The 26,834-nt window shown below is 44.3% G+C and overlaps 3 protein-coding genes across 7 annotated transcripts in view; 1 reads left to right on the top strand and 2 right to left on the bottom strand.

Annotated features, from left to right (window-relative positions):
- Positions 1-43: 43 nt before the first annotated feature.
- Positions 44-1,192, bottom strand: GON7 (GON7 subunit of KEOPS complex). Its single transcript, XM_040068220.2, has 2 exons — positions 632-1,192; positions 44-534 (listed from the first exon to the last, which is right to left on the bottom strand). Exons 1-2 carry the CDS (start codon positions 867-869, stop codon positions 407-409), a joined length of 366 nt encoding a protein of 121 aa, XP_039924154.1. The 5' UTR covers positions 870-1,192; the 3' UTR covers positions 44-406.
- On the top strand, positions 1,018-10,937 carry UBR7 (ubiquitin protein ligase E3 component n-recognin 7). Its single transcript, XM_040068219.1, has 11 exons — positions 1,018-1,220; positions 1,346-1,479; positions 1,623-1,683; positions 2,754-2,849; positions 3,960-4,013; positions 4,860-4,965; positions 6,034-6,218; positions 6,762-6,893; positions 7,278-7,440; positions 8,210-8,271; positions 9,006-10,937. The coding sequence occupies exons 1-11, from the start codon at positions 1,056-1,058 to the stop codon at positions 9,096-9,098; spliced, it is 1,251 nt and encodes a 416-aa protein (XP_039924153.1). The 5' UTR covers positions 1,018-1,055; the 3' UTR covers positions 9,099-10,937.
- A 1,344-nt stretch (positions 10,938-12,281) lies between these two features.
- The window catches only part of BTBD7 (BTB domain containing 7), a 51,871-nt gene continuing 37,318 nt past the window's right edge, over positions 12,282-26,834 (bottom strand). The window contains exons 6-13 of one of the 5 annotated variants that reach the window (XM_040067242.2): positions 26,120-26,280; positions 25,656-25,799; positions 25,311-25,424; positions 23,631-23,820; positions 20,235-20,413; positions 19,150-19,578; positions 17,061-17,186; positions 12,282-16,781 (exon numbers count right to left, since the gene is read on the bottom strand). In XM_040067242.2, coding sequence (XP_039923176.1) covers positions 16,371-16,781; positions 17,061-17,186; positions 19,150-19,578; positions 20,235-20,413; positions 23,631-23,820; positions 25,311-25,424; positions 25,656-25,799; positions 26,120-26,280 — 1,754 coding nt within the window. In that variant the 3' untranslated portion in view covers positions 12,282-16,370. Of the gene's footprint in view, positions 17,187-19,149; positions 19,579-20,234; positions 20,414-23,630; positions 23,821-25,310; positions 25,425-25,655; positions 25,800-26,119; positions 26,281-26,834 lie in introns of all 5 variants that reach the window. The other 4 variants (XM_040067243.2, XM_040067238.2, XM_040067239.2 and 1 more) reach the window with 4 other exon arrangements.

The raw sequence follows: 26,834 nt of genomic DNA, 5'->3' as shown, positions 1-26,834 counted from the left end.
CCAAGTTGTCTTGTACTTTTTAAGATCGTATTTGACAAAATAACTCTTCAGGTTTTATTGCTTTATTTTAAAAGTGGTATCACATGAAGAAATACTGTGACTCGGAATAAGTTATTAAAAAACATACCAATCAGATTTGTCAGGAAAGTTTTATACTTGCCAACTAGTTTACCAAAAATCTGGTGTCAGCATAACACTGGCACCCCGTAAACACCACGCTGCTCACACCCAGGCGCATCCTTTCGGAAAGGCTTCCGTATTGAAACAGTTGTCGGGATGGACATTTCGCATTTAAACAGGAGCAGCAGCGCCGCAGGAGCCGGCCCGCGCAGCGGGCCCGGGACACTTACAGTCGGTACAGCCGTACGCGGCTGTCTAGGCGCGCACCCGGCCTCCAGCGCCGCCCTCACGGCTGCTGCACCTTCGTCCGCTTCAGGGGAGGGTCACCGCCGCCCACCGCCGCGTCCACGTTGTTTTCGTCTTCGTCTTCATCCTCCACGTCGTCATCATAGTCGTCGTCATCCCCGCCAGCACCTGCCGGAATTCGGGCGGGCGCGGGTGACCGGTGCGGGGCGCGGGCGGCGCCCCGGGGCCGGCGGAGCCCCCTTGGCGCGTCCCCCCCGCCACTCACCGCGCGGCGCGCCGTCCGCCGCCGCCCGCTCCTCCTGCACCAGCGGCGCCAGCAGCTCCACCACCCGCTCCTGCAGCTCGCTCAGGGCCCCCCGGAGCCCGCGCAGCTGGGCCGCCTCGCCCTCCTCCGCCGCCGGGTACGGCACCCGCACCGTCAGCGTCCGCCCGTCGCGGCCCCGCAGCTCCGCCACCAGATCCCGCCCCGGGCCCGGGTCCGTGGCCGCCACCGGGTCCGCCATCGCCGCTCTCGCGCCCGCCCCGCCGGTCACGTGCCGGCCGCGCGGGCCGCCCCACCCCGCGGTGACGCACCGCCCAGGGTCACGTGGGGCGCGCGCGATTCCGCTTCCGCTGTGGCGCCCCCTGGCGCCTCCTTGGCTCCGGGTTTCCCGCCTCGCTTCGCGCTCCTCGGCCTTCGCGGCCCGGCGATGGAGGCGGCGGCTCCCGAGGGCGCCGAGCCGGGGAGCGGCGGGAGCGGCGCGGAGGAACCCGTGGTGTCCCTGGCGGAGGTGCTGGCGGAGAACGAGGAGCTGGAGAAGGAAGCGCGGGCCGTGCTGGGGGGCAGCGACCACGAGCGCTGCAGTTACTCACAGGTGGGGGCGGGGCCGGGGGCCCGGGGCCCGGGGCGGAGCCTGAGGCGGAGGGGCGGGCCCGGGGCGTGACCCGGGGCGGGGCGGTGTCCTTGCCCTCACGCCGCGGCCGGTCCGTGTCTCCGCAGGGCGCGGTGAAGCGGCAGGCGCTGTACGCCTGCAGCACCTGCACGCCGCCCGGCGCCGAGCCCGCGGGGATCTGCCTGGCCTGCAGCTACGAGTGCCACGGCACCCACCGCCTCTTCGAGCTCTACACCAAGAGGTACGGGCGGGGGGCGGGAGCGGCCGTGTAGGACCCTCACAGCTGTCGTGGCTCCCGATGAACTGCTGGGAGTTGTTAAGAATGCAAAACTCAGCGTGTTCTCGCTTAATCTAAACCCTGAAGCGCTACGTTTTTCTTTCCAGGAATTTCCGCTGTGACTGTGGAAATAGCAAGTTCAAAAATCTGCAGTGCAAGTTACTCCCGGTAAGTCCAGACGTGTTTCAGGCATTCAGAATCAAAACAGTCTTGGGAGGTTGGTGCCTTGCCTCAGCCAGTGCCGACTCATGTGATGCCTCCAGTCTTCCCAGGAAGTTAAAAAAGATGGGAATATTACCGCAGGGTATAAAGATGTTAAAGGACCAAAGGGGAATGCTGGGTGGAGAAGGAACATTTGATACTTGTCATCCACGAGCAGCAGTTCTGCATCCATGGTCAGCACACTTACAGAAGCAGGGTGTAGTGTTTCTGCACTAATACATTTCATAAGCTTTAAGCTGTTTCAGAATAACCTTTTGGTGTGCAATTTTGCCATTGCATTAAGAAAATTTAAGGCTGTGCTGCTGTCAGAGGGACAGTTCCCTTTCCTTCTTTGTGGTGGCATTAGTGCCTTAATATTTTGTCACCAGAGCCTACTGATGCAATGGTTCTTTACTGTACTAAGCTGCCTGTACTTATGTACTTGGAGGGCATTTTGAACTTGTCAAGCAGCTGGTAAACTTCTGGGAAGCAGCAGCAGGATGCTGCTTGACTCGCTTGCAGTGGTGCTCCCAGGATTAATAACAATCCAAGCATTGAAACCGACAGGGGTTGTGTGTATGCCTAGTTTGTTTGGAGAGAATTGAAATGGATTCAGAGCTACTCAGCAAAGTCAGGGTGCAGAGACCCCTGTGACGATTTTGAGGTGTTACCATTTCTCATTTGAGTCAATGAAATGGACTACGTGGTTGTTCCTTCTGCTTCAGTTCAGTGAAAATTAAATTGTACAGGTTAAGTGAGCTTCAACATTTGTCCATTAATCTGTCTTGGCACTGCAGTTGCCATTTGTTACAAAGGTGAATAGACTGTTTTGTCCCTTTGCTTTTGAACCTTAGCATTCCTCATGTGTCCTGTCTGCTGCTCAGTGTTGAGCAGAGGTGTCTGGAAAATATCTTCCTTTTGGTATAGTCAGATTGATGAAAATAATGATGCTTTTAGGAAATGAGGGGGAACATAAACTGTGTTTTTACTGGTTTTTATTGTGTTGTCTATTGAGACTTTTCCCCCTTTTCTCCTAGGAAAAGGTCAAGGTGAATTCAGGAAATAAATATAATGACAATTTCTATGGATTGTACTGTACTTGTAAGAGACCTTACCCTGATCCTGAAGATGAGGTAAGAATTACAAAATCTAGTAGTAATCTTATATAGATGGTATTTATGTTAGATATTGTGTAAAGGGTGGTCACTGAGCTGCTTTTCAAGGAAGATCCCACTTCAGGAAATCCTTATGTTCCATATTGGTTGTCTGAAGTAATTACTTGATAGATTTTTTTTTTTTTTTTTTTAAATGGTAAGGTATGTTTATGCCATAGAGACAGATGAGGAGGACAAGGCATCATTTGGACAAAATGGTGCTGCAGCTCCCTGAAGTTGCAGAGTTCCCCTAGGGGACAGGGTTATCATCATCTTGAGAAATGTGGCTAGTGCAGAATAAACACATTGCATGTGTTAGCAGAGACCAGAACCTACTTCCCCATGCCTGCAGCAATGCTCTGGCAAGGCTTCTGGGAATGGGGAGTGTCTGTCCTGTCCTGTAGCACTAGCTACAGTCCTTGATGCTAGTCAGACTTTTTTGTCTCTCTGAAACAGTAAAACACATCACTGGATTTGCATGTGCATGCTGTTGTTTGCAGTCACAGAAATCAGGTGTTTTAAAGAACAGGGAAGACACAACTCTTTCAAATACCAAAAAAGCATTTTATAAGCTTCCCCCTCTGAAGTTCAGAGACAGTTAAAAACATTTCTGAAGAAAATGAAGTAATAGTTGTTTCATAACAGAGCACTTCAAACTGTCCTGGATGGTGACCAGTTAAGTTCGATTCTGGCATCTTATAGACCTGATGACAGTGTGAATATCAGGATCTTTCTTCTGCTGAGCTGTCTGTTCATGCATTTCTGCTTATAGGGAAAAGGATACCAGTAGTGTATTAACTTTTATCTCACCTTTCTGTGAGAAAGTCTTGCCCTGCTGGGAAGACTGGTTTTGTAGTAATAAATGGGATTTCCACAGCCTCAGTCATAGGAGAGATGAAGTGTGCTGTTGAACCAGAGGGAAGCAAACCGACTAACAAAGCACTAACTACTTACTAATGGCAGCTCCCTGTGGGGGATGAAGAGGGAAATGCAATTCACCTGAGCAGGATTTGCATGATAGTGCAGTTTGAGACTTGTGGAAGATTCTGGAGGTTGCTGTTAATGCTAACAAAACGATTGTTCATCTAGATTCCAGATGAGATGATTCAATGCATAGTTTGTGAAGACTGGTTCCATGGAAGGGTAAGGAAACTATAAATAGCAGAACTGCCATTTGCACAGGAACAAGTTGGTGATGGTTAGGTTTTATGGTAATTCTTACTTGGGAAGTTTGCTGTAGTTCTCAAAAGAGATTATTACATGAGTTCCAAGGCATTTGTTTTCAGGTTATGCAGAGGAGCACTGAAAGTAATCCTGCACTGCTGTCCACTCCAGTTAAAAAAATACTGGAAAGAGTCCTACCTTTTTGAAGGTTAGCACTGCAGAATAAAATAATTACTATAACTGTCTCTTTAATTAGAAAAATCAGTATAGTTGATGAGGAAAAGATTCTTGCTGAGGCATATCATCAACTACCTGAATAGTTTTTCCTTCAAAAGAGTGCCTTTTAAACTCTTAATTCTTTTACGTAGCATAGAACAGACTGTGCTGTTCATTCTTGATTTCAAACTTTGGGGAAGTCTTTAGAAAGCAGCCAAGCACTGTAGTGAGTGCCCTAGTAAATGGGTAAGCATTAAGGATTCAGCCTCTTGTGCCTTGAAGGGCACAAGTGAAATTCTCTGTTTGAAGTTGCGGGATCAAAGAGTAAAAAAGAGATGATTTGCTTCAATAATGTGTTCTTGTAGATAAACTTCTTTTGTAAACTTTTTGTCTTTTGTATTTCTTTTGTATTGTAACTGTATGAATAAAGAGTGTTGTGCTGCATACTATGCGCTTTGCAGGAATACTTTTTCAGAAGAAAGCCACTAAGTGCTTTTAATTGCCCAAATAGTTCTCATCAATTTATGGACAGCTTTGGGACTTAATTCTTCTCAAATTCAGTGACCAATATGAGTGCTTCAGTACTGTGTGCTTGCTTCTTTCTGACAGCACCTTGGTGCAGTTCCCCCTGAAAGTGGAGACTTCCATGAGATGGTGTGCCAGGCCTGCATGAAACATTGCCATTTCCTATGGGCTTATGCATCGCAATTAGCAGGTAAAGAAAGTTAAGAGATCTGAGCCATTATTTTGTGAGCATGTATTTCTCATATGTAGTTGATTAATTATGTAATACTGGCTTTAAGTGGTTGGAAAAATGATACTCGTTAATTTTATTGGACAATCACCTTCAGCAGTGGAACATGTGGGGTGGCAGTAACTTGTGTAAAAAAAAAAAAAAGCAGTTTTCATTCTTAATTCTGTGCTGCTTGCTTTTAGTTACTTTATCACAGATGTTTAGCACAAAATGGTTGAAGATTTAATACTTGACTTAAGGAACTTAATTTCTAAACTGGATTAAAGAACTGAATAGCCATCCTAAGGGAAACAGTGAGGCAAACAGTTCTCACAGATGCTTTGGGCCGCAAAGAGTGAATGATAGTGACATGAAATGAATATATTTAATGTTAATCTGAGCAGGGCTGGGGTTGTGCTCAGGACACATGTTCCCTGTGGTCACACCAGGCCTCTCTCAGCTCTGTGGACTTAAAAGGATAGATGACGTGATTTTCTGTGGAAAGAGCTAGTTTCTCATAGTCTCCTAAAAAACACTACTTGTATCAACTGCTGATAGATTTCTTATGTGCCTAAAATTTCAATGGTATTTTCAAGGATGGCTACCTGGAGTTCTTTTCCTTCTAATGTAAATAGCACGGAACAGGGCATTTGTCTGTTTTTGGTTTTCCTGCTTCTAACCAGCTTTGTCACAGGGCACATACTTGAATTGGCATCAAAACAGAAACTTTTTTTAAATAAACAAGAGATTAGTGTATTTAATCTGTGGTGGTGTTTTTGAGGTGTGTTTGGAGAAAATGAAAAACTCTGACAAACTGACATGTGCAAAAAAGCACATGGCAGTTACTGAAACTATGATAGCTAGCAAGGGGTATCAAGAAGGACAAGCATCTTGGTGAAGAACTCTCGAATTGTGATACCCTCTTCCCTCTCCTAGGGCTTAGATTTTGGGAAGCAGAGTGTTTTAGGATAGGAGAAGCAGAGAGAACATCTGTAGTGATCTGTACTTTTTCTGGCACAGTATTTTTACTTGTGGGTATGTATCTTCTAGTTCCTCCTTTGACCAAAGCAAACTCCCTTGAAGATGAAGGGATTGTCCTGAAGGTAGAGGAAAATGAAGAGCAGAAGAAAGACATAAAAAAAGAAAGTGGAATGGAACACCATGACACAAAGGAGGAAAAGCAATTGGAACAATTTAATGAGCCATCCACTAGCTCTGGGCCTGCCTGTCCTGAGGTAAAATGTACCTTCTTTTCTGACCTGGACATCTTCATGCTGCTGATAGTTGAAGTGAAAGCTCCCCTCACTCAGTACAGGCTCAGGGAATGGGTGCTGTGCTCAATCTGTTCCCATGTTCCTCTTCAGTCAGTGACCTTTCAGAGCTGCAGTCTCTGTGGAGCACGGTGTAGGCTGCAGAACAAGAGGTGAAATGTCTCTTTGCAGATGGGCTACATCTGTCCCTTCTTCTCAGCCACCTGGCCAGTACGCTGAGGTGACTTCTGTTTGTTCTAATACATGGTGCAGCTGCACTTGCACGATGGTCCAGCTGTGAGCTCTTAAATTCTTAGAGTGTTGCAGTAAATTTCTACAGAAATTTCCCATGGAAATTGTTGAAACCATATCAGAATTCTCATGTGGATGGTAAATAGAGGTTGTTTATAAAAATAAATGTGTTTGAGACAAAAGAAAATTCTTGCCTAAGGAAAAGGACATGCCCAAAAGAACAGGGTGTCTTTGAAGCGGCATTATAGAGTGCTGACCACTCTCATTTTAATTCAGGTAGTTACTAAGAGTGAGGAGCCAGTCTGCAAGCTGAAAGAGCTCCAAAGCAAGCCATTTGTAAAAAAAGATACTGCTACCTTTTGGCCATCGAACTGGAGGAGCAAATTATGCACTTGTGAGGACTGTCTGGTATGTATGTTCTCTTCATTACCATCACAGATGTGGGAGGGGCAGGGAGGAGCTCCCAGACAACCACTGAGGAGAAGCTTTAGGTAAAATCTGTGTGAATATTCTTAATGCTGAAACTTCCCTTCACTCCACATAAGGATTCACACTGAATCCTATGGAATTAATATAACATGAAAGGGCTTCTAAATGTTTGTCTTTTCTTTGCTGCTTATATCCAGTGTTGGTTGGAAGTTGTTGTCAGGAGACTCTGAAATACTGGATACAGATTCACTGTGTTATTTTTATTGTTGTTATTTGTGATACAGAACACAACAAGGATTGGAGGAGAGCACCTCCATCTGAGAAGTTTTGTGACATAAAAGTAAATTTTACTTTATTCTCCAGAAAATGTATTCAGAGCTTGAAGTCCAGTTCCTGACAGACGAATGTGACACTGTCTTGGCTTATGAAAATAAGGGTACCAGTGACCAAGAGACAGAGAGAAGAGATCCTTTAATGGACACCCTTAACAGTATGAACAGAGTCCAGCAAGTGGAACTCATCTGTGGTAAATACAACTTCATTTTTAGAATCTGCCCTAACACACTTTACCTGAATAGTTTGCCACAAGAGATTGATATCAGGCCTTGCAGTGTACTGTCAAACAATTTTGGAGTGACATGCAGACAGCTCTATGACAGGTTGCACACCTCAGTCAGGCTTGGTCCTCTCTGAACTTTCACCCTATTTAACATCTTCGATACTGTAATGATGGTGATGTATTGTAATGTGAATATTTAAACATTAATTTGAACTTCTGCTGACTGGCTGATTTATCTTACCCCATTCTGTTTGGCAATCTCCTGTTGGCTGGGCAGTGCCCGCCAGGCGTCCCCTGTAGCTCTGCTCCAGAGCACAGGGATGAGGCCGTGCTGAGGGGTTTTGTACCTGGAGCTGTGTTTCTCTCTTGCAGTCAGGGCTCTGCACTCTGGTGAGGACAGTGTCCCAATCCCGAGTTACAGGCTGGGCCTTTCCACCACCACCCACACAGGCTTTGTGGGGGGAAGCTGGGATCAGGGGCAGTCTTTTAGTTAATTATACTAATTCACTCACTGATCTCTAGGCCCTTCTCTGAAATCAACCCAAACAGACACACTACATAGGTTAGTCTCATAAATTATTAGGCTTCTCATGTTTACATTATTATTATTAATCTAATTCAAACCTAGAGTTGTCTGAAATAAACCTAACAGATGACAAGAAGTAGGACAAGTTGTGTTCTTGAGCCAGTGTTAAACTAAAACTGGGTATCTTACTTTATTTTCTTTGTCATCCAGAATACAATGATTTAAAGACAGAACTGACTGACTATCTCAGGAGGTTTGCAGATGAGGGAACGGTAAGGTGCAATTTCCAGAATTTGTTTGCCAGAAAACGTGTTTTAAAGAACTGTTGAGGTCTGGGTGATGAATACCATGATGTTCTGTTGTAATGTTTTTTCTTGTCTGTTGGAGTTGCTGGTACTGCAGTAGAATTCATAAATCCCTTATTTCATTCAAGTTTAACAGTTCCTTAATGACATTGTTGAGAGATAATGGGAACTTCACAGAAGTTCCTGTCTCCAAGGTACTGAGAGCTGTTCTTACATTTAAATGAAAGTTCTCTTGCTCTAGGTAAGATATTCAGGAAGAAAAGCTCTTAAATTTTCTGTTTTTTCTTAGATTGTCAGTTGTTTCCCTGCAGGAACTTGCCTTTTGTTTTTTGGGTTTTTTTTTTGCTGACTTGCTGTATTGCCATTCATAGTTACATTGGAATGACCATGAAGTGAGCAAGTGAAAATCTTGCTTTGTGTTAAATTTTCTGATGGTAAAAGCAAGAGGTCAAAGTCATTAAAATACCATTGGAAGCTTTGCTCCATGTGTTTGTTCTGCCTTTGGGGAACTCGTTTCCCTGTTCGTATTATCTACAATAGAATTTGGGCATTAATCCTCTCTGTCGCGTGCAACGGGAATGCTGTACCAGAGAAAATTCAGGGTATTTGCTTTTCTGTGCTTTGTGGATTATGTGTGGAGATAAAACAGGATCCTTTAATTAAGGTCTTGCACTACAACTTGGGTTTCATACTTCTTCTAGGTGGTTAAAAGAGAAGACATTCAGCACTTCTTTGAAGAATTTCAGTCTCGGAAAAGGCGACGGACTAACAGGATGCAGTACTACTGTAGTTAGACTGAGAGGGTTTGGGTCTGAAAGGACAACTGGCAAAACAATGCTCACTGGCAAACAGAAAAGGCATCTTCCTTTTTTGGCTTCTCATCAAAATCCTGCTGTCCAGGAACCATCATCATGTTGTCTTATACTTCTTTCATTTGCAGCACCTAAAACATGTTCTTAACAAATGCTTACACTGCACTTAGAGGGATTTCAGTACCGATCATCTTTGTATTCCCGTGAAAGCCGGCCTTGTCTCCCGGGGGGGAGGGCTGGCACCGGAGCAGCGTGTCCTGCTGCTTCCCTGTCGCCTCTTCCCCGCTCACCGCCGGGGCCCGGAGCCGCGGCTGCGCTGCACCCGCCCGGGCTCTCCCCTGCACTGCCCTCGGTGCAGGGGACGCGCTCCCGCCTTTCCTGCTTCAGTGGCTGTGTCTCCTCCCTTCGGGCTGTAGCGATGCGCGGGAGGTGCCTGTTCCTGCCCTCAGCGGCTGGGATGGGCCTGGCTGTGGCTGAACCCAGCCCGGGGGCTGCTCGCAGATGGGAAAGCAGAGCTTAGGCTTGCTGCAAAAGAGTCTTCTATCTGGTTTTATACATTTAAAAAAGCCCTTATTTCTACTATTGAACAGTGGTGAAAAAATTGTCAGATTATCTTAATTCACTCATCGGAACTTAAGAGCTAGGAGGAGGTACTAAATTACAAAGTAAGCATGGGGGAGGGGGTTTGTTATATGCTTTGATTTTAGCCTACAGCCAGTTCTACTTTATAAATGTTGCTGAAAACAGTGCAGCGTCCTGGTATTTTGCTACAGTATGAAATGTTCTTTTTATAACCACTGTGATAATCATGGGACAGGAGATGTTTCACTGACTTTTAAGACTACATTTAGCTACAATTAAAAATTAAGATTTTGTAAGTTTGGAGCCTAATGTAGTTAGACCCCAAAACATATATTAAAGTTCTAGTTTTTGAGGATTTCTTTATCATGGGGTACTATTCTGCTTCCATGTTAATGGTTTTTGAAAAGCAAAGGTAGACTTCTATCATTCTCACTATTAACTGTTTCTGACCACTTTATTTACAAAGAGTAGTTTAGCATAGATGCTCAGCTGAGCAGTTTCATAGAACATAGAATATTCTGAGGTGGAAGGGACCCATCAGGCTCATCACATCTAACTCCTGGCCCTGCATAGAACACCCCAAGAGTCACACCCTGTGCCTGAGAGCATTGTTCAAACACTTCTTGAACTCTTGTCAGGCTTGGGGCTGTGACCACGTCCCTGCGGAGCCTGTTCACCCTCTGAGTGAAAAACCTTTCCCTGAAATCCAACCTAAACTTTCCCTGACACAACTTCAGGGCATTCCCTCAGTCCTGGCACTGGGCACCACAGAGAAGAGATCAGTGCCTGCCCCTCCTCTTCCCCTCTCAGGAAGTTGTAACTGCAGTGGGGTCTCCCCTCCGTCTGCTCCAGGCTGCACAGATCAAGTGACCTCAGCTACTCCTCACATGGCTTCCCCTCAAGGCCCTTCAAAGTCCTCCTGCCCCTCCTTTGGACTCTCTAACAGCTTTGTATGTATTTTATATTGTGGTGCCCAAAACTGCCCCAGCTCAGAGAGGCGGGGACAATCCCCTCCCTTGCCCAGCTGGCAGTGCTGTGTCTGGTGCCCCCAGGACAAGGGTGGCCCTCCTGGCTGCCAGGGCACTGATAACTTATGCTCCATGTGTCATCGACCCCCAGGGCCCTTTCCTAGTTGCTTTTAAATTTAACTCTGGGTATTGTACATGATCTTTTTTTGGTAGCAATTGTTATGGGAGCTGTAACTGCACATCTAACTTCAATATAAAAAAATTAAAAGAACTGTTCACTGTGTACTGTCTTGTTTTCTCTCAGTGCTGCTGTAGTGTTTTGTTTCCATCCATGATCCAGGCAGACACAGGGAACCCAGTGATGGCCTGTTTGCCAAGCCACCCCCATAGTGGGGGCTAGTCAAGCCCAGGATTCCGAGACCTACCAGGTGTGAAACAAGGAATTGCAGCCTGCTGGCAAGTACGGTTCAGATCAGGACAGGGTCGTGCTTCCTCTATGTTGCAGTTTCTGTAATTCACTGGAGGAGTGGGGGAGAGAATGCCCAAAGGCAATTGTGTTTTCCACAGGAAAAAAGCAGTGAGAGGCCCCAGTGACCACTTGTAGCCCAGAGCCAGCCTTGCTGTGTTTGAGAAAACACAGCAGTGATGGAAGGAGTGAGTTCAGATGTGGAATTCCTGTGGCTCCAGTTGCAGAGCACAGGACCAGAACTGACCATGAACACTGTCCATTCCTGGCATCAGCCTGTACTGAAGCAGGGCCTACCCCTTTCCAGTGCTGAAAGCCTCCCCTTAGCAAAAAGACATCAAGCATCCTCTCCTCTGAGGTTGGCCGGCTTAGAAGCACTGTTGCACAGTGACAGAAAGCCTGTAACAAAAAATGTTAACATTGTCTAATTTAGGGAGCTGCCAGAAGTCATCTTCCTGGGTGTGGGAGTGAAGATGTCAGTAATTAACACCTGGTACCACACCGCTCTCCCTCTCCTCACCCACGTGTGCTCTGTGTGAGGGTGTAACTCACAGTATTTTGTTCCTCTACATCAGAGTGAGACCAGGCAAGGCCAGGTGCCACTTCTGAACTTCAGTCATTGCTCTGAAGCAGCGAGCCACTTGTTCCTGAGAGGGAGCTGCAATGAACAGTCAGCTGGAATAGTCAGCAGGGAAACTGCAGCCTGGGAGTGCTGGGTACTGAACATATCTGTCCAGCTGCTCTGACGAGAAAATGAACACTTGCTTCCTTGCACCCAGGGCTGCGCCCCAAGGCCCAGCTCTAAGCAGCCCTATTGCCTTTCACAAGGCATGGCCTCAGTCAATTAGGCTCTAGCCAGAACTCACAGAACTGCTTTACTGAAATGCTTTTCATTTTTATTAACTGCCTGAGGAGAGTGACTGATTTCAAATCCCTCTTTACACTGGTTTATTTATATCACGCCTTTGGTGTTCACAGCGTTATTGTGCACCTTTTTTCCCAAAAGCCTTTACACTTGGAGGGCATCTTTCTGTTTGTACTGCTGGGCTCCTTTCCCAGGCCGTGGCCCCTGCAGTCTGGAGGGAGCAGGGCAGGGCGGTGGGTGCAGCCAGGCAGCAGCAGCTCAGGGGAAGCAGCCACACAACCACGTTCTATACAAGCCATTTATTTGAAATGCCAACTATACGTAGGATAAAGTCAGTGTTACATGCTTCTCAGCAACAGTAGAAAAATAGAACCAGTGAAAACCTTTTTACAACTGTAATGGTACTCAAAAGAGAAATGTATTGTTTTACAATGCATCACACAAGACTAGAATTCAAGTTTGGAGGTACCTAAATAAAAATACTATTTTTTTAAAAAAAACACTATGTACAATTGAAGCGTAAACAAGTTTTACAAAGTACTGGTTATGCAGGTTGTAGAAAAAACACTTGCATAGGACATGAAGTCAGTTTAAGAAAGTTTTCTGAGCCTTTAGCATTGAAGGCACTTGACTTTATACCAGTAACAACACAAGGACAAGAAACAAATCCTTAACACTGCCAAGGGCAGGGCTGCCTTCTGGCAGTACAGGTAATTACAGAAACCCCAAATGCGGTTTTACAAGTTTCCCTCTAAGCTGTTCCCTGCATCCAGCAGGGCTCAGCACCACCTCTACCACACAAGCATAGAATTATTAGAAGAACAGTGCCTCAAACAGCATTAGTGTTCTTTCAAAAAAAAAAAAAAACCCACCCAAAAACAACCAACCCAGAAAAACAACCAAACCAAAAACCCACACAAAACACCCAGCTCCCCTGTGCCCTCCCCCTTCCCGAACCCAAACCAAAGAAATCCCTAAAGACGTACATTTGGGACATTCTGAGACCAAAACCCAGGGCCTACAAGTACAGGTGGCCACAGCCTTAATTTTTGTAAGTGAAAATCCCGAAGAACAGGAAAATACAACATGAAACTGCCAATCAACAAAGCAGTTACTAATACACAACTACAATAATTCCGTGGAACAACAAAACATTTCAAAGGAAGAATGTGTTTTAGGAATTAAGTTATTCATCCATATATTAAGGAAAAGAGGAGTTGGGTTTGGGGGAAAGGGGAATAAGACCTTTTTGCACATTGCTCACTAAATGCAAGTCTGAGCTCTCTCTTTAACAGAACAAGGAGCATGAATCTCCCTCATTCAAAAAGAACAATGCTTATACCTCTGTCCTCAAGCAAAATAGTCAATAATCTGTCATCTCCATCTAACTTATAAGAGGAAAAGGTGTCAATCTCCAGCCTAATCAGAAAGTGCTTCATGTAAACAAGGAGCTTCTGCACCAAAGTTTCAGTAGACAGAGAACAAAGAGTAGCAGGTAGCACAGGTACCTGTGATGTGCGAGTGAGATGTAGGATGAACACTGGCTTCTGATATATGCTGAATAATGCTGCCATGAAAAATGGTCTCGCCCCTCTGCACATCCCAAGTAGGAAATCCTGCTCTGGAGTACAAAAACAAAGTTCCAGTAATTCAAGAAATCCTTCTTTTCCACTTCACACCAGCTGCCATTAACTGCCATCTTCTTCCCAATTCAAAATATGCAAGTGAAAACACAGATTGTCTACATGGCCTGATTGTCTTCATGGCCTCAAAAGGAATTGTATTTCATTCTGCATCTACTTTTATACACTATATTCATTCTTTTTTTAATACTGCTCAGTTCCTGAGACTTCAGAAACAATTTTGTATTCTAAAATGCAGACATGTCCTCCTCAGAGGCATTTCTCACCACCTTATTCCAAAGCCAAAGCATTTCATGATTTCCCTAAAACCATAACCTCAAAACTTCTCATTTATCAGTCACACCCCCCATAAATTTCAAGTTTCAAAGTTCTATCTGTAGATCTCAGTCCCACCTCTGCCCAAGTACACAGTGCCACTTCAAACTATGATAATCAGAATTGTTTTCCTGAAGTACATCTATCAGTTTTAGGCAAAAATATTGAGAATAATACGTTTTCTGAGGACAGCTGTAATTTTTTAGTAGTCAAGCTGCCAACACACATGATGTAAGGGAGTTTTGGGGTTCTTGTGTGTGCTGAAAGTTACTGGTTCTAGTGAGCCGGTCTCATGCTGGTGACGATGAGACCCTCGTGTGCGGTTAGAGCTCTGCAGTCTGCACTGTGCTCAGATCTTCAGAAGAAACCCAACCAGCCTCAGTCTCAACCTGCAGCAGGCACCATCCCCCCACTGACGACTTCTTGCATTTAACAATGTTCTACACCACAGTCCCATGGAAACCCCACAGATGGGTGATGAAGCCAGGAACACCCCGTGCCTTGACTGTGGGTTAAAAACAAAAAAAGCTGATAGAGGGGAAAAAAAAAAAAAAAAAAATCTCCTCACCCACAAGACACATCACCTGCAGAGTTTAGGCAAGTTTCTGCTCCAGTCCTACACCATGCTTTCCAGGGCTGCATGTCAAAAGGAGCACCTGCAGAACTACCATGGAAGCAGGTCTATAGATGTGTCTGCAGGAGATATAGGGTTTATTGGTTAATTTATCTAGAAGCTATTTGGTAGCTTGGAAATGCAGTATTCAATATATTTCAGTAACACTGTATTGTTACCGGGCCCTTCATACTTTAATGAAACACATTAGGTAAGAATCTGCCATCAGCTAAAACCAAAAGTAAAGTTGCAGCTAGATTTCTTTTAAACAGTTTTAAGCACTTTGAGCTGCAGGAAGCAATTCAACCTACCCTTAAAGCACTCCTTAGGTCACATCTGGGACTATAGTTTTCTGCTACAGGGAAACTCATTATAGAAACTGCATTTAACTCACCCCAAACACGACTTTACCAGCAATCACTACTCTGCAGTTGCATCAGATCCCAATCCTGAATGCAATGAATTTGTTGTTAAAACTGCACAGTGAGTATTAAGGATGTACTTCATGATTGTAACCTTTCCCCTGGTGCTCTGCTGAACCCCGCCCCAGCTAAGCATCCTTCCCTCCTCACATCCTGTTAACAGGAGAATCTCATTGCTGTGCTTTCAAAGAGCACATCAGGCAATGGAGGTGTAATTTAAGAGTGCCAAAGCTTCACACATGTGGCGATGCCGAAGCAGTGACTCTCTACTTGGATTCTGCTCGCAGAACAGCTGCACCTGTGGGGCCAGGTAAGGAACACTGAACGTTGCTGAGAGTGAAGCCCTTTTGTAAGCACAGGCAGGAAAAAGCAAGGCCATGGGCTGTCACCCTCCCACATGTTCAGGCAACAGCAAAGGTTCTATGCCTCGTCTCCCTGACACTCCAGTTAGCAGGAATCCGCTCCTCTGGTCTTCGCTTACCATGGATGAGCAGCTGGAAGAACGAGTAATCACTATAATTTTTACAGTATTTCTAGATTTATTTCTAAATGGGCAAATCAGCAATTCTAGTCTGTCTAGTAAGTGCTTCCTGCTTCCAGGTGATCATGGAGTCCTCCATGATCACAGCTGAAACAGACTCAAGTTGTCATAGTCCAGTGAATTTCACAGGAATTTGGATTCCTAAATATCTCTCTGGATTCTTAAAACCCCAAATGTAATTCTTGATGTGGGTTTACTATGTATATAAAGATAAGACCAGCTGCCAGAACTTTTCTAACAAAATACTAGATTGGATTCTTGCCATAGTCATAAAAATCAGGAAGATTTCAATCTAAACAAACGAACAAAAAATCCAACTAAAAATGTAGTTTTTTTGATGTGCTGTTCTTTGGAATTCCTATAATTAAAAAATAAACACATTGTTATTATCTCATAAGAAAATACATTTCATAATGTGCAACCCAATGCACATAGGGAATCGGCATGTGAAAGGGTAAATGCAAAAGTATGAAAATACAGTCCTTTAAATGTGACATTAAAGTTTAACATATTAGTACAAAACTAATACACTAAAATAGATGTACAGGTGCAAAAGGCTACCAGGTTGTAGAAAAAAGGTACCAGTTTCTGTTTTTTAAAAGGCTTAATTAAATCTGCTCCAAAAAAAAAAAAAAAGCAACAAAATAAACCCAGAAGCAGCTTTAAAACCAAACCGATAACATGCAGTCTCTAATAAAGCAATGTATGCACAAAAGAAGTGAGCAAAGCTGAAGTTTTCTGCTGGCGTGAAAGAATTTCTCCGACAGAAGTCAGGCCAGAAGTTGCAAGGAATGGGATGTTTACAGCTCTTAGGCACAGAGAAATACTGGAGGTTGCTTTCATAGGGCAGATTTTTTGTACAGGAAGTCTGGTTTGTTTGGAGACCTCCTTCCTCTGCTTACTCCATCTTCCCTTTCCAAATCTGCATTTCTCTGTGCTCCGTGTTCCAATGGCTCATCATCTGCCAGTCTCCTACCGGGTCTCTCTTCGGGCACGTCAGAGTTGTACGCAGAGAGTGAAGGTCTGTTGGAGGTTAGCCCATAGGTTAAATCCGTTTCCACTTTTGCTCTTCCCCTGACGTGAACAGGGCCATTCCCAGCGTTCTCCTGGGCAGCCAGTGCCAAGTCCAGTCGCTGGGGAGGTTGTTCTAAGACATCGAGGTGTATTGGCTCATTCTTTTGCCTGTGTTGATGCCCATCATGTGAGAGCAGGTATTCCCTCCTAGAATCCTCTTGCTTTTTGGGAGATATCTGGGAAGGTAGATAGGCTGACTTTAAGCCACTTGGTGATGCCTTATTGTGGCTGTACAAATCTGGGCCAAAATAAATGCCTTGTGAAGGCAAAGGACTGTGCCTGTTGGGTGCTGGAGTAGAGGGTCTGCATGCAGCATTAGAGAAGTCATAGAAGTCAGGATATTCCTGCGGATTTTCTCGAGCATCTATTTTTTGCTCTATTGCATGTTTTTTCCGAGAAGTAGGCATGTGTCTGTTCTGAATACATGAAATGTGCTGGGGTGGGCCGGGGCCTACCTCTGTAACCGCCTGGCTCAGCTCCGTGTCCACTGTGAGCTCCGGTAATCTTCTGTCTTTCAGAGACATTGCTGACACACCCATTGCGATGTCTGGCATCAGTTCATTCAGCAAGGGCTGTGTACACTGGAAAAGAAAAGAAATTGGTCCATGGAAACAAAGACAATGGCTAAACACAAACTGTATTTAGGATGGTTTTGGTCATTCAAAATGGCATTTTCTTAATCTGCTTTAGTCTTGCCAACTTCAGCCTGCAAGTTTCCTGCACGGTTTAAAGAACACATCTATCCACCAGCCTTCACCTTCCTGCTTCTTTCCTTCACGAAGCTGTTGTGTCACAATTACAGCTCCTCTTAAATGCATCTTGCCTTGAACATGCAGTAAAGGATGCTGTACTGCTGAACTTCTTAAAGGCAGGCCTGCTTTAAGCCACTTACAATTATCAAACCAAACAAGGTGTGCTTGGTGCAGAGCCTAACAAATGGTTGGTCACAGTCCACAGTTCCAGTGCAGGGAAGCCATGACACACATGTCATCACTATAGACACAACCCTTCTGCTTGCATTCCCCATTTTAAAATTAGTAAACTACCCAAGTGTGTGCAGGACAGCCTCAGGGCTTGGGGGAGCATCATTTGAAGGGCTCACTAGATCCACAGAGTACCTGGAAGCTGCTGTGTGGCATTCTTCACACCTACCCCATGCTTGCCTCACTGCAGAATTGCTCATTTTACAACACTCCATACAGAAGAGTGAGAACTTCTACTTACATTTATCATTTCTCATGAAAGCAATTTCAGTGATCATTGACTCACAAATTGCAGAAAGAATACAGACCGAAAATATCACCTATATTAAGCCTCTGCTCCCCCTTGCATTACTTATGGACACGTTCTAGCAGAAATATTTGATATGAAAAAGGTTACTATATAGTTTCCTTAGGGAAGTCAATATTGATCAAAGGAGAGTGACATGCTATGAATCTCACCTTTGTCCAAACAATGACACACATTTCTAATACGAAGTTATATATTTTATTCTAAAATAAAAAAGAAGTGCAATATATTTAAGACAATTGCTAATGGGAAGAAAATAAAATCCATTTTTCCAATCAAAACCCAAGGATCAAATCTGCATCTCATGTGCCACAACTATGCACTGACTGTTTTTTCACAGCAGAAATAAATTCTGGATTCTTCACTCAGCACTTCCTGCATTTCACAAAGCTATGTCTTTACTGCATATCTTATAGTTCACTGTCTTTATTGCATCATATTGTAGTTCAGCAACTATAATGACTGCTTTTAAACGTTGTAACAAACCCCTTTGTATCAACAATTACCAATTTCTGCTTGCCAATTCTTTTTCAAATACTTCTGAGCCGTAAAGCTTTCATACTCTTCATACATGTCTAAAAGCAACCTGCTTACTTCAGACTACTGACCTGTGAATAGCCAAAATATCCCCACAACTTCTACCTGTGAATTACAGTGTGCAGTCCACTACTGAAGTTGGCACATGCTTTGTTTTAGTGTAGAGCAAACGACATTTGCCACACAAGGGGCGGCTGAGGTCACTTGGTCTGTTCAGCCTGGACGAGACTGAGGGGAGACCCCACTGCAGTTACAAGTTCCTGAGAGGGGAAGAGGAGGAGCACACACTGATCTCTGCTCTATTATGACCAGGTACAGGTCTGAGGGAATGGCCTGGAATTGTGTCAGGAGAGGTTTAGATTGGATATTAGAAAAAGGTTCTTCACCCAGAGGGTGGCTGGGCACTGAACAGACCTTGTCGGTCCCTTCCAACTCAGGATATTTTGTGATACTATGATTTCAGAAGATTCCTGAGTGCTATTCGTCCCTCCTATAGAGCTCCTGCCCTGGAATGTTCATTCTCCCAGGGATTAGGGCATGCCTTTGGGACAGAGAATGCTGACAGACAGTTCTGTAGAAAAACCTCCTAACCAATGGAGATGCTCTTTTTATTTAACAAAACCAAGTCACTTCATCATAACGCTTCCCTCCAGCTCCTTCGATGAGGTACTTTGAGCAACCAAAAATCGGCAAAAGAGGAGAAATCACAACACTTACTACCTGTTTCTCAGCTGCCATCACTGCTGCCGCCGCCGCCACCGTCTGCCGGCCCAGAGCGGCGGTGTTGGTGCAGTCGGGAGGCGCCGCCTTCACGCCGGGCAGGTAAACGGGCGGCGCGGCTTTGGGGGCCGTCCGCGAGTGGAACAGCGAGTGGTTACACGGGTAGGAAAAGGAACGCGAGGGATGTTGACTTGGCACCCTTTGTTTCCAGCCCACTTTGAACTGGTTATGAATAGGAGTTGCTGGTGGATGGTATGGAGGTGGAGGAGGGGGCAATGGGGGATGGAAGGCCACGAAAGAGTCCAGTTCTGTAAACATGGTTTCTGCAGTGGGAGTGCTGTTGACGCGACATCGTCCGGACTGTCTCACTGTCAGCAGTGGGCTTTCATCCCCAAATCGCTCATCAGGAAAGAATTTGTGAGGATTCTGCGAAGGTAAAAAACACAGCATGTAACAAGACAAAGCAGGAAGCCATTTAGAAAAATCTCCCGAACTGACACTCTCAGAAACATGCTAATGCTGTAACTGCCTGGCTGCGCTACATACACGCTCACCAACACTCGAGGTGACTATGGCTACCATGCAAAATAGATTGGAGTTTTTTGAAAATAATACGAGAAGCATCAGATTCACTGTAAGTCGACCAACAAACGCATTTGCTTTAGCACCGGTGTATAATCAGAAGAGGGATTTTCAGTTTCCCAGTCCTGACATGTACGGTGCAGACCTACAGCAAAGTTAGCACTTTTTCTCCTCTCTGTTTTAAGAATAAATAATAATCTAGGTTTCAAGTTAGGGGTTCTACTGTTCTCATCAACTCTCGCTTTAGCAATTTTATTTTCTCCTCAAATTTTGTGTCAATAAGAGCCTCCCGAAAGGCAACGACTCTTGAGAAAACTATTTATACATTGCACTTACAACTTTATAAAATCACATACGTCAAATGCAACTGGCATTTGCACCTGAACAGTCCCACAGGTATTTCAAAGCGCTCGTGCACCTGCACGTATCCACAGCAAGTACTCCTATTGCAGAGTACACGGTCAAGCCCCTCCATGGTGGTCCACAGGCACTCCTCATACCTGCAGGAGCTCAGCAGCAGCGTCGGACAGCCCGAACTCCCGCAGCACACGGATCTGGATCTCGTAACTGACCGTGGCGCCCTCCCCACAGTTGAGCGCGTAGGCTCTTTGCACCTGCTCGGTGTGGCGCAGCTCCTGCAGCCGCTTGATCATCTCTTTCACAACCAGGAGATTGGGGACTGGAGGGATAACAGACAATGGGGTGGGCATAACAGAGAGGCCTTTTTTTCAACTGTGAGACAGTAAGTTTGATTGCAATGGTTAGATTTATTCGGAAGGAAAAATCTAACATCAGGCTGTCTTGGCTTATTTTTTTGTTGTTAAGAAACACTCTGCCAAGAACTGTTCAACTTACACGTGTTCCATGGAGCATCATTAAGCCACATGGGATAACACACCTGATACGAATGATAAAAACATACACCACTTCTCCAGCTTCTGCTAGAATGAGCCACAAATACAGCTTTCATTGTAAACCCCCTATGATGCAGGAATTCCATGATTTGAGGTGGGGGCAGGATATCTTAAATAACAACTGAATGTTCCCTCATGAATTGCACGGGCCAAGAATTCATTGATTTTTTTGGCATACGCTTCATACTTCTAACACAGTTCTATAATCACGAGACCATAACACCAGTATGTAACTAGAGAAAGAGCATTTTACAAAAGTTACATGAACTATCAGCCAACAAAAACCTGTTAAAATTATGTTGTTTTATGCAGTCATATTGAAATAATTTTTAAAAAACCATTCCAAAAGAAAGTAATGTATAATTTTGGGTATTTATCCTGTTGCAAGACTTTCTCATGCCATTTCTTACAGCTATTCGATGATGAATGGTATTTCTCTGTGATGTTTCTGTCCTAAGGAAAACGTGCATATAAATAGAGAAGACAAATCCAGATCTTTGATTGTGTAAGTCCTTGGCATCTGATCCTTCACCAACTTTACAAGTGTTATGTATTACCATGACCAGATGTCCGTAATGAAAGCTCATAAAAATTAAACAGATCATACAGCAAGAACAGTGTGAAAACACATTTGCATTACAGAGAAGGAGCAAACCCAACCCCACACAATTACAACTGGTCCAAATTTCACAAAGTTTACACTGGTACATGAAGGAGAACTATATGTAGTGCAAAATATTCCCCCCTCAATGGAGTTCCTGTACTGAAAGGGGAGGGAAGGAACCCATTCTAACACTTGTAAATAAGTCTTCTATGCTACCCTCCACACACTTTAATTGTTCTGAAAAATCCTGGTTTACCAGCCAGATGTTTAGCTACAGCCAGCATTTTGCTAATACTTAAAGAAGAGGATCTAAGAGAAGTCTGAAGCAGTTCTCCAAACCAGTAGGCATAAAAACGACATAAGGTTTTAATTAAAATTAAAAATACTGCCTTCTCAAACCCTGGTTTGTTTTGGTGTTTTTTTTTTACTATTATTCATGTGAAACACATGGAAGAAAGATTATGTACATAAAAAAATATAATTCTCTCGGTTGCAAGATTTCTAATTCAGACTGAAACTGGAAAATGCATAAAGAAACTCAACCACTTGCAGAACCTGGCCTCAAGTTAGAGTAGGCTTCAGCTGAACTCAATATACAATAGTGTTGCAGAAAGAGCACTAAGACACACTGCCAGCAGGTTTGTGCAAATACACTCCTCAGGCAGTGGGTCCTAGGAGAAGCCAGGGACAGATGGGGAGCAGCCAAGCTGTGAAGCACCCCCCGTTCTGAGCCCGGCCCAAGGGCCATGGAGGAGATGCTGCCCAGCTCTCCCCTGGCACTCCCTGTGCTCCATCTGTGCTTCAGGATGGATTCCTGTACAAGTCAGAGCTTGGGACAGGCTTTAATCTCCTCACATTAACTGGGCCCCATCTGCCCATTCCAGCAAAAAGGCACTGGCAAACCAATCAATTCTTTTGCTTAATGACAAGACTAAGCAAAGCAGACAGTTACCAGGACACAATTCCTGTGCTCCAACTACTGGCCAGGCACAGAGATCATATCTATGTTCAAATCAAAGGACTAGCAATAATTCCTACCTATTAAACTCTACAGAACCAAAATGCACGGGAGTTTCAAATTAGTCAAGTTGTCTCATGCTTGCCAACAGAGCCCGTTTTTTTTTTAAGAACATGAGAACTTTGGCAAAACACTGAAGACCTCTGAGAACCTGTTGCCTTTCTCAATTTCTTTGGAAATTAAGATTGAGCAAAGTGTTATCAAAGTCCTATCTTATATAAAATACTTTATATTCAATTCATGGTAAGTATGTCTACACTTTTCTGGGGAGAGAAGTCCCCAGAAGTACTGTAATGCACCATTGACATGTCACGTTTTTGCTGATAGCTCCAAATTTCTAAACAAACAACTGATACTTTTATTAAATTTTTCAAACAGAAATTTTCAGAAGTTCCTTTTCAGCTTTATCAAGTTTCTTTCCAGACTACAAACAAACAGATCAAAACCATTCTACAAATTTTCCCAGAAATATTATCTAAGATTTCTTAGAAATCTTTGCTTTTCCTAGGAAATCTGCAGATTCCTAGAAATCTTAAATTAAAATTCAATCTTGGTTATTTAGCTACCTAATCCTGCCCTCCAAAACATCCATTGACCCTTCCAACTTGTCATCAGTTGCAAGTTTTGCCAGTGTTTTCTCTATGCACACCGTGTATTAATGGAACAGGGGAAAGGCAGGAAGAGCAAGATGCTTTAGGAACCCCGCTAGATACATTCCTCCAGTCTGACACCAAAAGATCATATTCATAAATGACAAAATATATTTCGTATATATTTTCCTGGTTTGCCTATGGGGAATGTCACACCAATCATCCTGAAGTCAAGAGAGGCCATATTTACTTGAGCCTATAAAAATGTACCCTGACACATTCTTCCATAAGGAACTAGGCTGGCTTGGCTTCAAAGCTAACGTGGATTTGGTAAATTGAAGTAAATGTGCTTTGAGCGCCCACTCCCAGTGCTTTTTTGGCATCCTTCATTCAGCTGATTTCTTTACAAGTTATGTTCTTTGGCTCTCGATTTTTGAAAGAAATTTTTCAGACTCACAGATCTTACCTATATCGAACAACCGGTTTGCAGAAAACTGAGAACCCTGTAAAAAATTCTGAGAATAGAGAGCCAGGCTCCAGCAAGTGTTCTACTGTGCTTAATCAGTCCAAGAGTTTTGTTCTCTAACTAGTTACTCTGCCATCTGAAACCAGTTAATATCTTTAGGACAGACCAAAGCAAAAGGACTACTCCTGGTGCAGAGCTACTCACTGAGGAAACGATGAAGTTCAATAAGTGACAGTGACTCCCCCCAGGCCCAAGTGCCCACACCCAGGAGATGGCTCGGCACGGGAAGCCACCAGCAGCTTACCTGGGATCTCGTTGGCTATAACTGAGGGAGGGCTGGTCTGGTTCGTGCTGACTTGCTGGTGGGTGATCACGTGGCAGCACTGCGGCACGGCGTTGTTCACCATGTACAGCGTGTCGGGCACGTTGGACATGCGCACCATGCGCAGGCGAACCAGGTCCGTTTGCTCCACCATCATCTCGTCCAGCACCGACTGCAACGACAGCCACCAGAGGCTCGTGAAGGCGCCGCACGCAGCCACTGCCGCAAGCGCAGCCCCAGCCACACGAGTCCAGCCGTGGCTACACCACAGTAACATTGTCAGGTCACAAACAACGGCTGGCTTTTCATCAGCATTTCCCATTCCATTTCCCAGTCATGAGCGCGGCTGAGTTTCAGAGCTGGCAGCAGGCAGGAGAATAGTTTGGGAAGGACACTTTGTTCATTTTAACCTGTCAGATTAGAACTGACCCTCTCGAGGCCGGACCCTCTGAACTTAAGACAATTACTGCCTGTGAGTCTCAGCTTTCTCTGGCTTTGAGAGAAAGCACTAGCCTGAAATAGAAACATGTTTTCCTCAGACAACTGAAAGAATAGAAAAAGATTTATGCCTACCCTTTGAAGATTCTTACTTAAGATCAAATGAATTTATTTCAAAAAATGGGAGACTAGCAGGGGAGTAAGAAAAAAAAAAAAGATCAAAAATCACTCGTTCACAATTTTTTCATTTTACAATAATTAAACTATCTATAGGAGGAGTAAAGTTACCAGAGACTACGTATGAGAGTCCTCCCTCTAAGGGTAAAATGTTTTAAAAAATATTAACAGCATAATATGAAACAGTTCTACTTCCTAAGTAGGAATTCTGACAGGGGTGTGGGAGTTGTTAGAATGAACTTTTTATTTTGGATAAATACTAAAGCACGCCCTTAACATATACCTGAAAACTAAGAGTCAAAGCTTTTATCATGTTTTTGTTAGTTTTAACAATCTAAGACGCAAAGAGAACATTTTAACCAGATAGACTTCCTCTGCTATTTTAGTGCCACTTGATGCTAACTGCTGTGCCCAAAATGCAAAGTAGTTTTATTTCTTCCCTTCCCTCACAGAGGACATCAATAACACCTTACACTTTCAGAAGACATTTTCTCTCCAAGGCACAGGACAAAAGCTCCAAATTCTCCAGAGCAGACGTCAGAGTCTGTAGGTGATGTGGATGCACACATCTTCACCTAACCCTCTTGCTCTGATTTCACCTGCACTGCTGGGACTCACAAGCTCTCACCTCAAGTCAGAGCTACCAGAAGTGGTGGCATTGATCAGTGACACAAAGGCTCCCATTGTGTCAAACAGAGCGTGGCACATTCCTGCCCCACACAGCACCAGCTCCACCCTACCACCAAACATCAGAGATGCTACAAGATCTTCGGCTTGACAGTGTTCATGCAAGAAATTAAACAGGGAAGCGACTGCCTGAGAGGGAAACAAAGGACCTCATTCAGATTGGACACAGGATATTTATTCCATTTTGCGGAGGATCACAAGATTTTGGGTATGTTCCGATTCAAACAAGAAGATGAAATATCAGTCCTCTGCCCAGTGGAATAGCAGCTCCCCACCCAGCTCTGGTGGGAGCTGGGGAGCCTGAAAGAGCTGGCACCAAGGTTGCTGACTAGCTGCAGACTGGGACTCTCAGGCTCTCACCTTGCCATCCGCCTGCCAGGAGGGCTGCCGAGGAGCTGGGCCGGCAAACTGGCTGGAAACCAGGGAGGTTTCCCTCAGAACGTTGCTTTGTTTCCGGTGGAATTTCATCAAGATCTGTCTCGCAAAAATTTCAATTTCGACAAAAAAAAATTTTGTTGAAATTTTTTCTGACCGGTTCTAGAGACTTGAGCCTGATGATCAATCTTGTAAGTCTTGTTAAACTGAAAATGTTAGTATTTTAGGCCAGTACAAGTAAAGACACACAAACCATCCCAAAATCTTTCCCTGCTTACAGAACCCCCTGATGACTCCAATCTGAGAACAGTCAAGTGTTGCTGATATTACCTTAGCCTCCTCCACATATGGCGAGAACAGTCTTGGCCGCACATATATTCCAGCATTTTTTTGCCGCAGCCAGGCATTTGACTTTCCACCTTCTGATGTTGGTAGCATGTCTGAAGGAGGAGTACTAATCAGGCCTCTCTTCATCTTTAGGAATCAAGAAAGAGTTTTACGGTTTTTAAGATATGAATATGGTAAAAACTTGTAGTAAATTAATTCTTTACGCCAAATCCTCACACCACTGATTTTTCTTTAGCCTTCTGATAGATTTAAAGAACACCAAACCTAACCAGAAAAAGAGTGTTATACATCTATTACTCTCAATGATAACATTTTAGAAGTTAATCCTTAAAATAAACAAACAAAACCAACACCCACCAAAGCAAAAACCCCCTCACACCTGAACACTGTAACATGTGAAGAACAAAGAACCCAGAGATGGTAGTTGTATGAGACTGCTGACTTACTGCATCACTCAGTACTTCACTGTTCATGGGTAAGATGTGCTCAATGCGGACAAAAGGTAAAAGTGGAGACAGGATCTCCCTCAACTCTTCAATGTCAAGATCTCTCCTTTTCACACCTCTTTTATTCACACTGTGAGCAGTACCACTGAGTAAATTAGGCTCTGTGGGAAGGAACAAGACATGCTAAGTTTTCATCAGAAAGTTTAAAGAGGAAAGCACGAGGTGCAGGCTTAGAGTAAGTTAAAGAAAAGGAAGGAAAATTCTCATTTTGTATCAGTAGCGCTCATCAGCACTGTTCCACAAAACTAACAACCGAACATAGCACTTGGTGCTATGCTCTATTTGGCAGAGTGGTGGATTGATCAAAGGATGGATTCCCTGAAACTGGAGGTCTTTTCCAACCTAAATGATTCTATGATTTTGCCTCGTGTCTTAAAACCTTATATGAAGCATGCACAGAGACAGGTTCAGTTTATACCTGCATGGGCCATTGGCACAGCTGCCAGTTTCAGTGTAAGTCAGGCAGAAAATACAAACATAGCATTTGTAATAAACATTTGGAAAGCTCTATAAAGAGCTATGCTATGAAACAGTTGTGCCTCCCTGCTAGCAGTTTCCCCAAAGACTATCCCATAGCTCCTCTGCCTTTCCCCAGTAGTTGTCAAAGACACTTTCTACAAAGTAAGGTCTGAAGAGTCCTCAGGAATATATTATT

This window comes from Hirundo rustica, chromosome 6 (genome assembly GCF_015227805.2).
Source record: "Hirundo rustica isolate bHirRus1 chromosome 6, bHirRus1.pri.v3, whole genome shotgun sequence".
Taxonomy (NCBI): Eukaryota; Metazoa; Chordata; class Aves; order Passeriformes; family Hirundinidae; genus Hirundo; species Hirundo rustica.
The sequence above is the reverse complement of the archived record's forward strand: the minus strand, read 5'-3'. Positions and strand labels throughout refer to the sequence as shown.

Excerpts from the sequence above, each read along its gene's own strand:
- GON7 (XM_040068220.2), bottom strand. The coding sequence starts at position 869 with ATGGCGGACCCGGTGGCGGCCACGGACCCGGGCCCGGGGCGGGATCTG. Across the intron at positions 535-631 it reads GGCGGACGGCGCGCCGCGCG|GTGCTGGCGGGGATGACGAC; the intron begins GTGAGTGGCGGG and ends GAATTCCGGCAG.
- UBR7 (XM_040068219.1), top strand. The coding sequence starts at position 1,056 with ATGGAGGCGGCGGCTCCCGAGGGCGCCGAGCCGGGGAGCGGCGGGAGC. Across the intron at positions 1,480-1,622 it reads TTCGAGCTCTACACCAAGAG|GAATTTCCGCTGTGACTGTG; the intron begins GTACGGGCGGGG and ends TTTTCTTTCCAG. Across the intron at positions 4,014-4,859 it reads AAGACTGGTTCCATGGAAGG|CACCTTGGTGCAGTTCCCCC; the intron begins GTAAGGAAACTA and ends TCTTTCTGACAG.